We start from the raw sequence: 14,344 nt of genomic DNA on the forward strand, positions 1-14,344 counted from the left end.
TTTCTGAAGAAGGGTCTAGGCCCGAAACGTCAGCCTTCCTGCTCCTCTGATGCTGCTTGGCCTGCTGTGTTCATCCAGCTCTGCACCTTGTTATCTCTGTGTTTATGTTTAATTTGCTTTTGGATCCTGTGGATTATGAACTGCAATAAAAGCTGTTCATCATTTTCTAAACAACTCTGCATGAACCTTGCAATTACTCAAGTTTTTTTTTCCTAAACTGTTTCTCCACTCCTGTCACCTTACTGCCCAAACCTCTTTACCCAATGTGCCCACTTACCCTTCTGCCCTTCCCTATTTATCAGTTTCTCAGGATCCCTATGCTTCAGCCTCCTCCACCCTTTTGCTCCCTACTATCACTTCTCTCTACACTTTACCTGTCTTAGTTCTCTATCCTCCACATCAAACAGGAAACGTTGAGAATTCTGAAAGAGAAGGATGAGAAATAGAAATTGTAAGACAGCAGAAGCAATTCCTTTTAGTTATTTCTACAAAATTATTGATAAATGTTAGAAAAAGAATTGTATGTACAAGTGAGAAGATTATAGTTCCATTAGCTACATTATCTGATTGCTGCTGACCTGGTTTACAAACTCTCAAGTATCGTATTCATCTTCAGTCAGCATATTATGTCAGCATGTTATAATATTAAACACCATAATTCAATAGTGAAATGTGGACTGGGCCACACATAATGTGGACCTATAAGGATAAACTGCGTCAATCACAACCCTCGCCATCACACAACACACTGATCACAATAAAGGTGACCATGAAGCTGGTTTATTATAAAAACGCATATGGTTCATTCATGTCCTTTAAGGAAGGAAACCTGCCAAGCTTACCCAGTCTGGGCTTGTATCAGAGTTCAGACCTATATCTGGTAGGTGACTCATATCTGATCTTTGAAGTGACTTAGCAAGTCAGTTCAAAATATCAGTTCTCCATCAACTTATCAGGACTAGGATTGGGTGATAAATGTAGTGTTTCAAGTGATAAGTCAACCTAAAACGTAAATTTTAAAAATTTTAATGGATGTAAAGATTCTGAACCAGTTCACAGGACTGGACACAGTTCACTAAATTCTCTTAGCATAATTGATAACAAACATGTTGTCATACCTACTCCTTTATTTCCATCTTGCCCATTTTAAGAATGTGTAAATCTAGGGTTTGATGCAGTTCTTGGATTATAAATACATTCATGTCCTGACTCTCTTTACAGGAGGTCTCAATCACCTAACACTGATTTCATTAGATTCACCAGGACTGGTGTGATGTAAATTTATTTGAATCTTATCATAACTGAGAAGGACAGAAAATTTCTTCATAACAGCACAGATTGAAGCACTTCATGCACTGGAAGAATTACATCCAAAGTCTCTGGGGAACAAGTATGGTTCCAGCTCTGAACTTCAAACCTCCAGAAAGTATTCGAAACCCAAGGGCCTGAACAGAATTCAGGTCCCACAATCGTGCATCAACTACTTGCAATACGAGACAACAAGGTGCAGGGCTGGATGAACACAGCAGGCCAAGCAGCATCATAGGGGCAGAGAGGCTGACGTTTCGGGCCTGGACCCTTCATCAGAAAAGGGGGAGGGGAAGGGGGTTCCGAAATAAATAGGGAGAGAGTGGGAGGCGGATAGAACAGGGATAGAGGAGAGGATAGGTGGAGAGGAAACAAACAGGTCGAAGAGGCAGGGATGGAGCCAGTAAAGGTGAGTGTAGGTGGGGAGTTAGGAAGGGGATAGGTCAGTCCAGGGAGGACGGACAGGTCAAGGGGGCAGGATGAGGTTGGTCGGTAGGAGATGGAGGTGCGGCTTGAGGTGGGAGAGGGGATAGGTGGGAGGAAGAACAGGTTAGGGAGGCAGGGACGAGCTGGACTGGTTTTGGGATGCGGTAGGGGGAGGGGAGATTTTGAAACTTGTGAAATCCACATTGATACCATTGGGCTGCAGGGTTCCCAAGCGGAATGAGTTGCTGTTCCTGCAACCTTCGGGTGGCATCGTTGTGGCACTGCAGGAGGCCCAGGATGGACATGTCATCTGAGGAATGGGAGGGGGAGTTGAAATGGTTTGCGACTGGGAGGTGCAGTTGTTTATTGCGAACCGAGCGTAGGTGTTCTGCAAAGCGGTCCCCGAGCCTCCGCTTGATTTCCCCGATGTAGAGGAAGCCACACCGGGTACAGCGGATGCAGTATACCACATTGGCAGATATGCAGGTGAACATCTGCTTGATGTGGAAAGTCTTCTTGGGGCCTGGGATGGGGGTGAGGGAGGAGGTATGGGGGCAGGTGTAGCACGTCCTGCGGTCGGGTCGGAACTGAGGAAGGGTCACCGGACCTGAAACGTTAACTCTGTTTTCTCCTTCACAGATGTTGCCAGACCTGCTGAGCTTTTCCCGCAACTTTGTTTTTGTTCCTTCCTAAGATAGTGGTTTTCCAGAGCCCCAGGCACCCAACCAACTCACAGCCGGAATCACATAGAATCCTGACAGTGTGGAAGCAGATCATTCAGCCAATCCAGTCCACACCAACCCTCTGAAGAGCATCCCACCCAAACTCATCCTCCCAACCAATACTCCTGCATTTCCCATGGCTAACTCATCTAGCCTGCACATCTTTGGACTGTGGGAGGAAACCCACACAGACACAGGGAGAATGTACAAACTCCATGCAGACAGTCACCCGAGAGTGGAATCGAACCCCAGTCCTTGGTGCTATGAGGCAGCAGTGCTAACTGCTGAGCCACCATGCCATCCTCACCAGATTTCCACAGACACTTGCATTCACAAGCCCCCACGAACCTCAAAAAGATTGCCAGATACAGCACCCCAACACATCAAACTGGAACCAAAGCCCTGGATCATAGCTTCAGGCCCACTGGGACTTCTGAAGCTCCTCAATTCCAGAACAGGAGGAGGTGAGTGCGGATTTCCTGCCAATGAGTCCAGCAGCAATGGCAGGGGTACTAAGGTGCTCACTCTATGCTAGGAAGACGAAGGAGGAAGAGGCGCTAAAGGGGTGGTGAAACGATTGGGAGGGGGAACGCTGAGGGGCGGGGCCTGGTCTGGGGGCGGGGCACAGTCAGGAACACAGCTTTGGTATTGGCTGGTTTAGGTTTAACAGTAAATCCCGGGCCTGGGCAGGCTGCAATTGTTGCTGTTTACTGGGTAAAGCGGGTTTGGCCTTTGCCCTTGGCCCAGGTGCCGCTCAGGTCCAGAGAGTTCCCCGATGTAATCCAGCTCCATTATCATTTCCGACCAGAGGGTCCCAGGGCCCCGGTGTTCTGTTGACACTTACCTCCGTGTTATGAAGTTGGAGCGCTGCAAGCACTATATCTTGATCCTCGCTCTCGATCTGTTCGATCAGCCGACACAGCTCCATCCCCACCAGTCTGGAGCGGCGCAGCGCACATCAAAGCGGAGCGGCCCCACCTCCAGCTCTACAGAACCGCCCACGGTGTCCGAAGACCCAAAAGCCCGCCCAGAGCGGAATGCTTCTTCCCATGGACACGGGCCCCGCCCACAGAGGAAGGTCCACCTATGGGCCCTAACTACAGCCACGTTTGCAGTCTGGCCCCGCCCACTTAGTATGACACCGCCCAACGGTACCGGCCCCGCCCTTCGGTTCAGGCCCGCCCACAGAGGTAGAATCCTCCTATCGGGCCCCAATCGTATCCACAGAGACAGACAGCGCACATGGAGGCAGACCCCGCCCATAGACAATGTCCCCGCCCATTGAGCCAGGTCCCGCTCATAAAGGATGTCTGACACAAACCCAACCACAGAAACAGGACTCGTCTGAAGAGAAAGGTCCCGCCCATAAGCCTAATATCCCCGCCCATAGAGGCTGCCCCCTGACGTGGAGACTGGCACCGCCCACAAGTGAAGCCCCGCCCATCAAGACCTTCCCCGCCCGCTGAGGCAGGGCACGTCCACACACCTAACACCTGCGAATGCAGTAGCTAACCAGCTTTTAGATATTTAATGTTTGATTAAAATTGCTGAAACTTTGCTCCCTTCCCTGATAGCTTATTCAAGGGTAAGTTTACAATATATGTCAATAATTTAGAGGAAGGAAACGAATGTACTATAGCCAAATTTGCAGACTACACAAAAATGTGGAAGGCAGACTGCAAAGCGGATGCAAACAGTGTACATATTGTCAGTTTTTAAATTCATTCATGGTGCATGGGCATTACTGGTTGGCCAGCATTTATTGCCCATCTCTAGTTGCCCTTGGGAACCTGGTGGTGAGCTGTCTTCTTGAACTAACTGCAGCCCGTATTCTGTACATCAACCCACAATGCTCTTAGGGAAGGAATTCCAGGATCCAGCAACAGTGAAGAAGCAACGACATATTTCCAAGTCAGGATCCTTCCTCAGAAGGATCACTGGACCCGAAACGTTAACTCTGTTTTTCCTTCATAGATGCTGCCAGACCTGCTGAGCTTTTCCAGCAACTTTGATCTTTGATGAATGTCTGCAGTGCATCTTATAGATGGTACACATTGCTACTACTGAGCATCAGTGATGAAGGGAGTGGATGCTTGTGGATATGGTGTCAATCAAGCAGGCTGCTTTGTCCTTGATGGTGTCAAGCTTCTTGAATGTTACTGGAGCTGCACCCATCCAAGCAACTGGGAGAATTCCATCACACCCCTGCCTTGTGCCTTGTAGATGGTGGTCAATGCAGTGAGATCTGCTGTGTCCATCTCAGATTAAGAGGTCTCTTCAACACTTGATGGAGAGGGAGAACTCACAGTTTTTGACAGCCTTTTCAACTGTTCCAAGAAGTAGGGCATGTTTTGCTCCCACATGTTTTGCGACTTTGCAGCTTCCATATGGTCCATGTGCTTGTCAGGACCATCATTCCTACATGAACTTTATACGTCACCGCTCCTGGCCTTGCATCGACCATACCTCTTACCCATGCAGGGCCAATTTCAAGCTTCCTACATCAACATTTGTCCCCTGAAGTAAACTATCTCTCTCTCTTGGTGGAGCCTGGCATCCAACACTGGCATTTCTGTTGCTGTTTCACATGCATCCCACCCCAGGTCCAGGAAGATCAGATTTAACCTGGTGCAGAGTCTTCATCCCATTAGCAACTCTGTTGGAACCATCTTTGTAAATGCATGAGGAGTGGTGCTTTAATCAAATAGGAACCAAGACAGTTTGGTCTCTGGCGAAGCTGTATACTGTTTCTTCAAGCCAGCCTTTACAATTTGGACTGCTCTTTCTGCCAGGCGATTGGATGATGGATGGTATGGAGCTTTCCTTATATGTTGAATCCCATTCAACTTTAAGAAATATTCAAATTCCCTGCTGGTAAGCATTGGCCCATTATCTGTGGCCAACACTGCTGGAGTCCATGTATTGCAAAAGATGCACACAGTTTTTCTCTCACTGTTCCTGTGTTTGACAAATGAACTCTATGCATGTCCAACCACTTTGAGTGGGTATCTACAATGACTAAGTACATTGACCCCATAAAAGGACCTGGATAGTTGACATGTAACCAACTCCAGGGTTTAACCGGCCATTCCCAAGGGTCGCATTCAGCATGCGACTCATACTTATTTTGTTATTCATTTGATTTGTCTCCAGTACGACCTTATTTTTAATTTCTTGTAATTATCTCTCTGCCTCATTTAATCAGATTATAGGTCATTCGCTTTGCTTAGTATTCAGATGTTGACACTTTACTCAGACTGTCTGACACTTTTGATCAGCTGCAGAGACTTATTATTCCACAACTCCACTCGCACCATTTGTATGATCTTTTTATCTCTCTGCCCTTGATCTGTCTGCCTATAAATTCTGTGTGCTTCTCTCTCACTTCACCTTATGAAGGAGCTACGCTTCGAAAGTTTGTGATTTCAAATAAATCAGTTGGACTATAACCTGGTGTTGTTACTTCTGACTTTGTTCAGCCCATCCCACCAGCACTTCCTCATCACATTGTGTAGGTAATCCCACCTCTCTCTTGTTGATGGACAGCTGGCCCCACCTCTCCGGGTTGATGGACAAGGAGGCCTCACCTCTCACGGATTGAAATGTATGTAGCCCCGCCTCTCCCGGATTGATGGACAGTAGGTCCCGCCCTCTGAGTGAATCCCGGATGCTGCGGCCGCAGAAATGGCGGAGAGGAACCGAGGTGAGAGAGGGAGATAGAGGGCTGGAGAGTAATTCAACTTGTACGCAGGTGTGAGGGAGACTGGGACCGGGCACTTACTGAATGTTGTGAATATTAAGAACGTGGGTTTGAGCTGATTGTCTAGGCGCTCAGCTCGGTATGTGGAGAAAGAAAGAATCCCGGATGCTGAATAACCAACTTGACAGATCCAGAAAGTCGTGAAACTTGGACATTATCCTTGACTTTATCAATGCAGACATTGAGCACAACAGTGAATCATATTAAACGTTTATAAATTACTGATTAATTGCCAGTTGTAGTATTGATTACCTAGGATATACTGTCAGTGCTGATGCTCCATTTCAGCCTCCTCAATCTGATCATTGGAGCTCTCTAAAACACTTCTCTTTCGTCCACCTGTCCATCTTCGCATTAAATGAATCCGCGTAATTTGCTTCAGCTACTCCTTGTGTTAGTGTGTTCTATATTCTGTGTTGAGAAGCTTCTTCTGAGTTTCCCTTTGTGATTCTTGGTGATCACCTTAAGAGGAAACAATTTCTCTGTGTCTATTCTGCCAAAAGCTCTCATAATTTTAAAGGTGTGTAATGAGGTCTTTTCAGGAAACAAAGGAGTTTCAGCCTGTCAATATTTGCTCATGGTAGCATCTATGTAAATCTTCTTTACACATTTGCCTCTGTCTTGTAGACAAAAGATGGGGAATTATAGATCGGTTAGCTTAACCTCTGTAGTGGGGAAGATGCTTGAGTCTATTATCAAGGAAGGAATAGCAAGGCATCTTGATAGAAATTGTCCCGTTGGGCAGACACAGCATGGGTTCATGAAGGACAGGTCGTGCTTGACAAATCTTTTGGAATTCTATGAAGACCTTACGAGCAAGGTGGACAATGGGGACCCAGTGGATGTGGTGTACCTAGATTTCCAAAAGGTCTTCGACAAGGTGCCGCACAAGAGGCTACTGCATAAGATAAGGATGCATGGCGTTAAGGGTAAAGTATTAGCATGGATAGAGGATTGGTTGACTAACAGGAAGCAAAGAGTGGGGATAAATGAGTGCTATTCTAGCTGGCAGTCAGTGACTAGTGGTGTGCCTCAGGGATCGGTATTGGGACCGCAATTATTTACAATTTATGTAGATGATTTGGAGTTGGGGACCACGTGTAGGGTGTCAAAGTTTGCAGATGACACCAAGATGAGTGGCAGAGCAAAGTGTGCAGAGGACTGTGAAACTTTGCAGAGGAACATAGATACATTGAGTGAGTGGGCAAAGGTCTGGCAGATGGAATACAATGTAAATAAATGTGAAGTCATACATTTTGGTAGGAGTAATAGTAAAAAGGATTATTACTTGAATGGTAAAAAGTTGCAGCTTGCTGCTTTGCAGAGGGACCTGGGTGTCCTTGTGCATGAATCACAAAAGGTAGGTCTGCACGTACAACAAGTAATTAGGAAGGCAAATGGAATTTTGTCCTTCATTGCTAAAGGGATTGAGATTAAAAGCAGAGAGGTTATGTTGCAGCTGTACAAGGTGCTGGTGAAGCCACACCTGGAGTACTGTGTGCAGTTTTGGTCTCCTTACTTGAGAACGGATGTACTGGCACTGGAGGGGGTGCAAAGGAGTTTCACTAGGTTGATTCCGGAGTTGGGATGGTTGGCTTATGAGGAGAGACTGAGTAGATTGGGATTATATTCATTGGAATTCAGAAGATTGAGGGGGGTTATAGAAACATATAAAATTATGAAGGGAATAGATAAGATAGAAGTAGAGAGGATGTTTCCACTGGCAGGTGAAGCTAGGACAAGAGGGCATAGCCTCAAGATTAGAGGGAGCAGATTTAGGACTGAATTGAGAAGAAACTTCTTCACCCAGAGGGTTGTTAATGTATGGAATTCCTTGCCCAGTGAAGTAGTTGACGCTACTTCAGTAAACATTTTTAAAGATAAGGTAGATTTTTTTTGAAGAATAACGGAATTAAGGGATATGGTGAGAACGTGGGTAAGTGCATCTGAGTCCATGAAAAGATCAGCCATGATCTTATCGAATGGCGGAGCAGGCTTGAAGGGCCGGACGGCCTACTCCTGCTCCTAGTTCTTATGTTATGTATGGCAGCATCTGAAGTAGGGTCACTGGACTCGATGTTAAGTCTGTTTTCTGTCCACAGATGCTGCCAGACCTGCTGAGTTTCTCCAGCAATATGTGTTTATGTCTGTTCCACAATATTTAGTGTTTAATGTAGTTGTGTGTTGATTGCTTTGTTCCTTTACCATGTAGATTAAGCTCTTCTAATTAAAAATTGATCACCCCATTCTTCCTAGCAAAACATGCAACCTAATTTTTATTTGTTGAACTTCATTTAGCCAATATTTGTCTATTCTGTAATTTGTTGCAGTCCTCTACACGATTGACTACCCTCCCTCCAAATGAATTGGGTTATCACATATGAAGTTAGAAATTGATACTTTGATTCCACAGTCATTAATGTACATTGTGATCAGTAGTGACCCCAGGAATGATCCTTGCGAAACACAACTTCCCATCTTCTGCCACTCCTTTACTCCCATTCTTTGCTTTTATGTCTTGCAGACAGCTTAGAATTCATTCTACCACTTGTCTCTGGATTCTGTTTTCTGACTTTATTAATCTATTGTAAAAGACCTTTTGAAAATCAAGATAATTACATCTGTATTACTATTGCCTCCTCTCCATTGCCTCGCAGACTTCATAAGGTTGATCTAACAAGACTTTCTGTTTTAAAATTCATGCTGACTATTCATTGGCATATTTCTTCTAAATGTCCTACTATTCTGTCCTTCAGTAAGAATTACATTATTTTCCAACCACTGGTGTTAATCTGATTGGTCAGTAATATCCTGAAAATGTCTTGGCTTCTTTTTAAATGTAGAAGTCACATGAGCTATTTGCCAGTACTCTGGCACTGTGCCTTTTCCTAACAAATGATTATATATGACAAGTAATTCTAGACACATTAACACCAGGGACTTTATTCCCTTTTGAATTAAGTTAATTTGTCGTTTGTTAAAAATCTAAAGGCCCTTATCTCATCACACTTCTCACAATTCAGTGTTTTGTCTACCTGTTTGCATCTGACTGATCCAATACCGAATCAAAATAGTTATTTAACATTTCTGCCATCTCTCTATTGTCAACTGTTACCATTGTCTTTATATTATCCTACCTGTCCCTTATGGTCCTTTTCTCATAAAACCATTTTTTAAATGATGTAGCTGTAATTTGCTTGGTTTGCTGCTCCTCCAATTGCACAGTTTCTCATTGTTTTCCTAATAATTTTTTTTTGACGTATTTTCTATTTTGTTTTTGTGCTGCCTCTTAAAATACACCCCAATGCTGCTTTTCTGTGTTCACAACATATATATTAATGATTGTGGTGAGGGAACTAAATATATTTCCAAGTTTGCAACTGACACAAAGTTGGATGGGAGAGTGAACTTAGAGGAGGATGCAGAGATGCTTCAATGTGATTTGGACAAGTTGAGTAAATGGGCAAATGTTTTGTAGATGAAATATAATTTAGAGAAATGTGAGGTTATCCATTTTGGTAGCAAAAACAGGAAGGCAGATTAATATCTGAATGATGGTAGATTAGGAACGGGGAAGGTGCAACTAGACCTGGGTGTCTTTCGTATTCTAATTGCTGAAAGGAAGCATGCAAGTGCAGCAGGCAGTGAAGAATGCAAATGGTACGTTGGTCATCATTGTGAGGAGATTCAATGCAGAAGTTGGTATGTCTTGCTACAATCACCCAGAGAGTGACGAGTCTGTGAAATTCTCTGCCACAGAAAACAGTTGAGCCAAAAGATTGAATGATTTCAAGGAGGAGCTAAATATAGTTCTTAGGGCAAAAGAGATCAAAGGGCAAGGAGAGAAAGCAGGATCAGGTAATGAGTTCTATGAGCAGCCATGATCATATTGAATGGTAGAACAGACTCGAAGGGCCAAATGACCTACTGTTCCTATTTTTACCTATTTTTTAATTACATGAAGCCTCCTTCCTAACCCTTTAATGTCCACCTTGAATTATCCAAAAGAAGTGGTTGTGAGCAGTTTTCTTAAACTGCTATTGTCCTTGGGGTGAAGTACACCAAAAGTGCTGTTACAGAAGAATTTTCAAGATTTTGACTCTAGCAATAGTGAATGAACAATGATATGGTTCCAAGTCAGGATGGTGTTTGTAGGTTAGAGGGAACTTGCAGTTGGTAGTGTTCCCAAGTAGCTGCTGCCCTTCCCCTTCTAGATGATGGAGCTTCAAGATTTGGAAGGTGCTGTTGAAACAGTCACCGAACTGTGTCTTGTGTACACAATGGTGCGACTGTGCATTAGTGATGAAAGGAACAAATATTGAAAGTAGTGGATGAAGTGCTAATCAATTGGGATGTTTTTTTGTGGATGGTGCCAAGCTGCTTGAGTGTTGTTGGAGCTATAACCATCCAGGCAACTGGATAGTATTCTGTCACATTCCTAACTTGTGCCTTGAAGGTATTGGACAGACATTGTCAAGTCAGGAGGTGAGTTATTCACTGCAAGATTCCCAGCCTCTGACCTGCTTTTGTAGCCACAGTATTTGTGTGGCTAGTCCAGTTCAGTTTCTGGTCAATCCCAGGGTGATAGTGGCCGATTCAACGACATTAATGTCATTGAACGTCAAGGGGTGATAGTTGGATTGTCCCTTGTTGGAGATGGTTGTTGCCTGGCACTTGAGGTTGAAAGTTACTTGCAACTTATCACTCCAAACAGAGATGCTGTCCAGGTTTCACTGCTTATGAAGACAATCTGCTTCATTATTTGAGGAGATGAGTGGTGCTGAACATCAGAAATATTCACACTGCTGACCTTGTGATTGAAGCAGCTAAAGGCGTTTGGGAAACAAAAGCAGAAATTGCAGGACAAGCTTAGCAGGTCTGTCAGTATTTTTCGAGAGAAATCAGTTAACGTTTTTGGCAGCGTAGCCTTTCCTCAGAGGTTGAAGATGTTTGGGCCTAGACCCCTACTGTAAGGAGCTCCTGCAGAGATATCCTTGGATTGAGATACTTGAGTACCAATACCTACAACCATCTTACTTTGTGCTGGGTATGTCTCCAAACAGTGGAGAGATTTTCCCAATTCCTATTGACTCCAGTTTTGCTAGGACTACTTCATGTCATATATGGTCAAATGCTGCCTTGATGTCAAGGGCAGTCAATTCCTGGCCCACGTGTCCCGGAGTTCATCTTTTCATCCATATTTGACTGTGGTGTGGCCCTACTGAGTGTTGGTGTGGCCCTACTGAGTGTTGGTGTGGCCCTACTGAGTGTTAGTATGGTGCGTTATTGCTAATCAACTGCTGCTTGATAGCATGTCCACAAACCCTGCCATCATCTTCCTAATGATCAAGAGTAGGCTGACAAAAGGCAGTGATTGGCCTGTTTGGATGATTTTCTGCTTTTTGCAGACAGAAGCACCTGGGCAATTCTCCATTTTGCTGGTAGGTGCATTTGTTTGTTTTTGCGGCATTGGAACAGCTTGGCTAAGGGCTAGTTCTAGAGCACATTCCTCAGCACGGTTACTGGAATCTTTTTCAATGCTCATTGATCTCTCTGGACCTGGTCACCTGTCTGTTTGCCTTCTGTGATCCAACATTGCCGAGCAACCCCCACCCACTCCCAACAGCCTGAACCCCTGTCCCTAGATTGAACCCCTAATCTACCCTAAGCTGTACATCACTTACCTGGCACCTTGCCTTGCTACCCATGTGGCATCCTAACCCCTTAACCAATTCCCACCCTAACTCCACACATAACTTGCATGCTTATCATTTCATAGCAGCTGTCAAAATGGCTGTCTGTGCTGCTGAACATTTAATTAACAGAACCGACTGCTGCAAAAGGAAGGATGCTTTCCATTGCTGATTCTTTTCACTCCTGGATTTGTTGATTCTTGGACAGATTCATAACAAGAAACACCTGTCAAGGAATCTTCAGCACACGAGACACCTAAAGACAAGTGGGAGGGTTTTAGTCTGATTCTAGGCGGAAATAGTGATTATGACCTGATCAGAATATCAGGGTCATGATGTCATTTGTTACTTTATAACTTTGAATCAATCTGAAACTAAGAAGATGGTGGTGTTGGAGAATGGAACACTGCTGTCAGTGATGAAGAATGCTCTGACCTCTAAGGATTGGCACCTTAATTTTGATTTGAATTGTGAATACACCTAGTTTACCTGAACATTGATCTATTAGTGACACTGATGAGGGGTCACTGTTTAAAAATAAAGGGTTGCCCATTTAAGACATTAAGGCAAAACATTTTCTCTGAGGATTGCCAGCCTTTGAAACTCTTCCTAAAAAGGTAGTAGAAGCAGAATCTTTTGAATGTTTTTAAGGAAGAAGTGAATAGGTCTTGGTAAGCAATGGGCTGAAAGGTTATCGAGGGTCAGGTGGGAATGTGAAATTGAGGATACAATAAGATCAGCCAGGAGTTTGTAAAATGGCGGAGCAAGCTCAAGTGGCCAAATGGCCTTCTGCTGCTCCTATGTTGTATGTCTGTATGTTTTATGTTCAGTATGTTTGCAGTAGAATTGCAGTTGCTGCTTCAGAGACGTGTAGAAACATCAGAAGTCAGCTTGGAATGTCCACAGTTTTTGAACAGAGTATGTATTTCGTGTTGCTCAGTGACATGGAATAAATGTAATTACATACTAGGTAATTCTGTCTGTTGCCGTACTTACATAATTTAATGAGGAGTCAATGATAATTAAACTCAGTTTCCTGCTTGAATGACGGGAGCACTGCAGATGGTGCCCCAAAGGCAATGCCAATCTCTGATTTCATAATGATATGAAGGAAGATTACTTTTGATTATTAGTCTTGCTTCTCTTTCCTTGATGCACAACATCCTGTGTGCCAACCATTCTCCATATCTTCGTACCGTTCCCCCGAGGTGCCGAATAACTGTGTTAGTCTTGGGCTGTCAGTTTTGCTTATTTGCTTATTTCCCAGGATGGTAGTCAACAGGCTGGACTCGCAGCATAAAAACCAAAAGAACTGCGGATGCTGTAAATCAGGAACAGGAACAAAAACAAAGGCTGGAAAAGCTCAGCAGGCCTGGCAGCATCTGTGAAGAAAAAAACAGAGTTAACGTTTCGGGTCTGGTGACTCTTCATCAGAGCTGATATAACAATGTAATGTCCCAGCCACCATCAGTTCTGAGGAAGGGTCACCGGACCGGAAATGTTAACTCTGTTTTTTTCCTTCACAGATGCTGCCAGACCTGCTGAGCTTTTCCAGCACTTTGTTTTTGAACTCACAGCATGATTGGCTGCTCTTCTGTTGTCTAAGTCCAGGTCAAAGAGGTAAATAACAGGCATGAAACTGTCAGTTGGGCCTATTTAGAAAGAACAGGCAGGACAAATGAGAAAAAGGGTGAGTAGTCATTCAGGATACATTAATGCAGGTAAAGACTAGGAACGGAGGAAAACTGAGGTAATATTTGAAATGTTTAACTTTCCTGTTAGCAGTTAAAGGGGAATAATAAGTAAAGAATTTGATGGATTGGGAAACAACTTCCATTTTTACACCTTTCATGACCTTAGTATGACAGGACCATATGTGAACCTTTAGTGGACAGTCTGGGGATTAAAATGGGTTTGAAAATTGCCAGAGTAACGTGCTTAGTGTAAAAGTCTTTGCACTTTGTGTCTCCGCATTAGCTTACCTGGACAACATGAAAGCAGGCCTCCTGTTTCTGGAGGAGTGCAGGATCCCACACCTCAGCAGCTACAGGAAATGGTTGAGCTTGTGGGCCCATGGGCCATCGGTTTGGTTGGGGGGTAACAATTGCCATTCCTCTGGGTCTGGGTATTCTGCTGAGAGGAGGGAACTTCACTACCTCTGAAGTTAAAAAGGTGGTAGGTACTGCCTCTTCATAGCAGACATCATCTACAGGAGTGCTTCCCTGAGACTAAATAACATGTATCCTCCGTTGGTTAAGGGTCACGGTCTAGCCATCCTTCATTCCTGCTGCTGCTACCACGGTCCAAGCCGGTCATTCTGGCTGGTGACTTAGCCGCATCATTGCTGTGGCTGGTCAATATGGAGGGGCTGACTGCAAACTGGACACTATGTCCACATTCTTGATGAGAACGGTTAAAGATGCCACGCTTCACGT

The 14,344-nt window shown here is 44.4% G+C and overlaps 2 protein-coding genes across 3 annotated transcripts in view; one reads left to right on the forward strand and one right to left on the reverse strand.

Moving 5' to 3' along the window:
- The window catches only part of LOC109928813 (synembryn-A), a 29,630-nt gene extending 26,168 nt beyond the window's left edge, over positions 1 to 3,462 (reverse strand). Inside the window, exons 1-2 of one of the 2 annotated variants that reach the window (XM_020528743.2) lie at positions 3,301 to 3,462; positions 375 to 422 (exon numbers count right to left, since the gene is read on the reverse strand). In XM_020528743.2, coding sequence (XP_020384332.1) covers positions 375 to 422; positions 3,301 to 3,384 — 132 coding nt within the window. In that variant the 5' untranslated portion in view covers positions 3,385 to 3,462. The remainder of the gene's footprint in view (positions 1 to 374; positions 423 to 3,300) is intronic. The other variant, XM_048606880.1, reaches the window with a different exon arrangement.
- Positions 3,463 to 6,070: 2,608 nt separating this feature from the next.
- bet1l (Bet1 golgi vesicular membrane trafficking protein-like) overlaps positions 6,071 to 14,344 on the forward strand; it is a 32,932-nt gene continuing 24,658 nt past the window's right edge. Inside the window, exon 1 of the mRNA XM_020528747.2 lies at positions 6,071 to 6,159. Coding sequence (XP_020384336.1) covers positions 6,141 to 6,159 — 19 coding nt within the window. The 5' untranslated portion in view covers positions 6,071 to 6,140. The remainder of the gene's footprint in view (positions 6,160 to 14,344) is intronic.

Source organism: Rhincodon typus, chromosome 17, assembly GCF_021869965.1.
Source record: "Rhincodon typus isolate 14 chromosome 17, sRhiTyp1.1, whole genome shotgun sequence".
NCBI classification, from domain to species: domain Eukaryota; kingdom Metazoa; phylum Chordata; class Chondrichthyes; order Orectolobiformes; family Rhincodontidae; genus Rhincodon; species Rhincodon typus.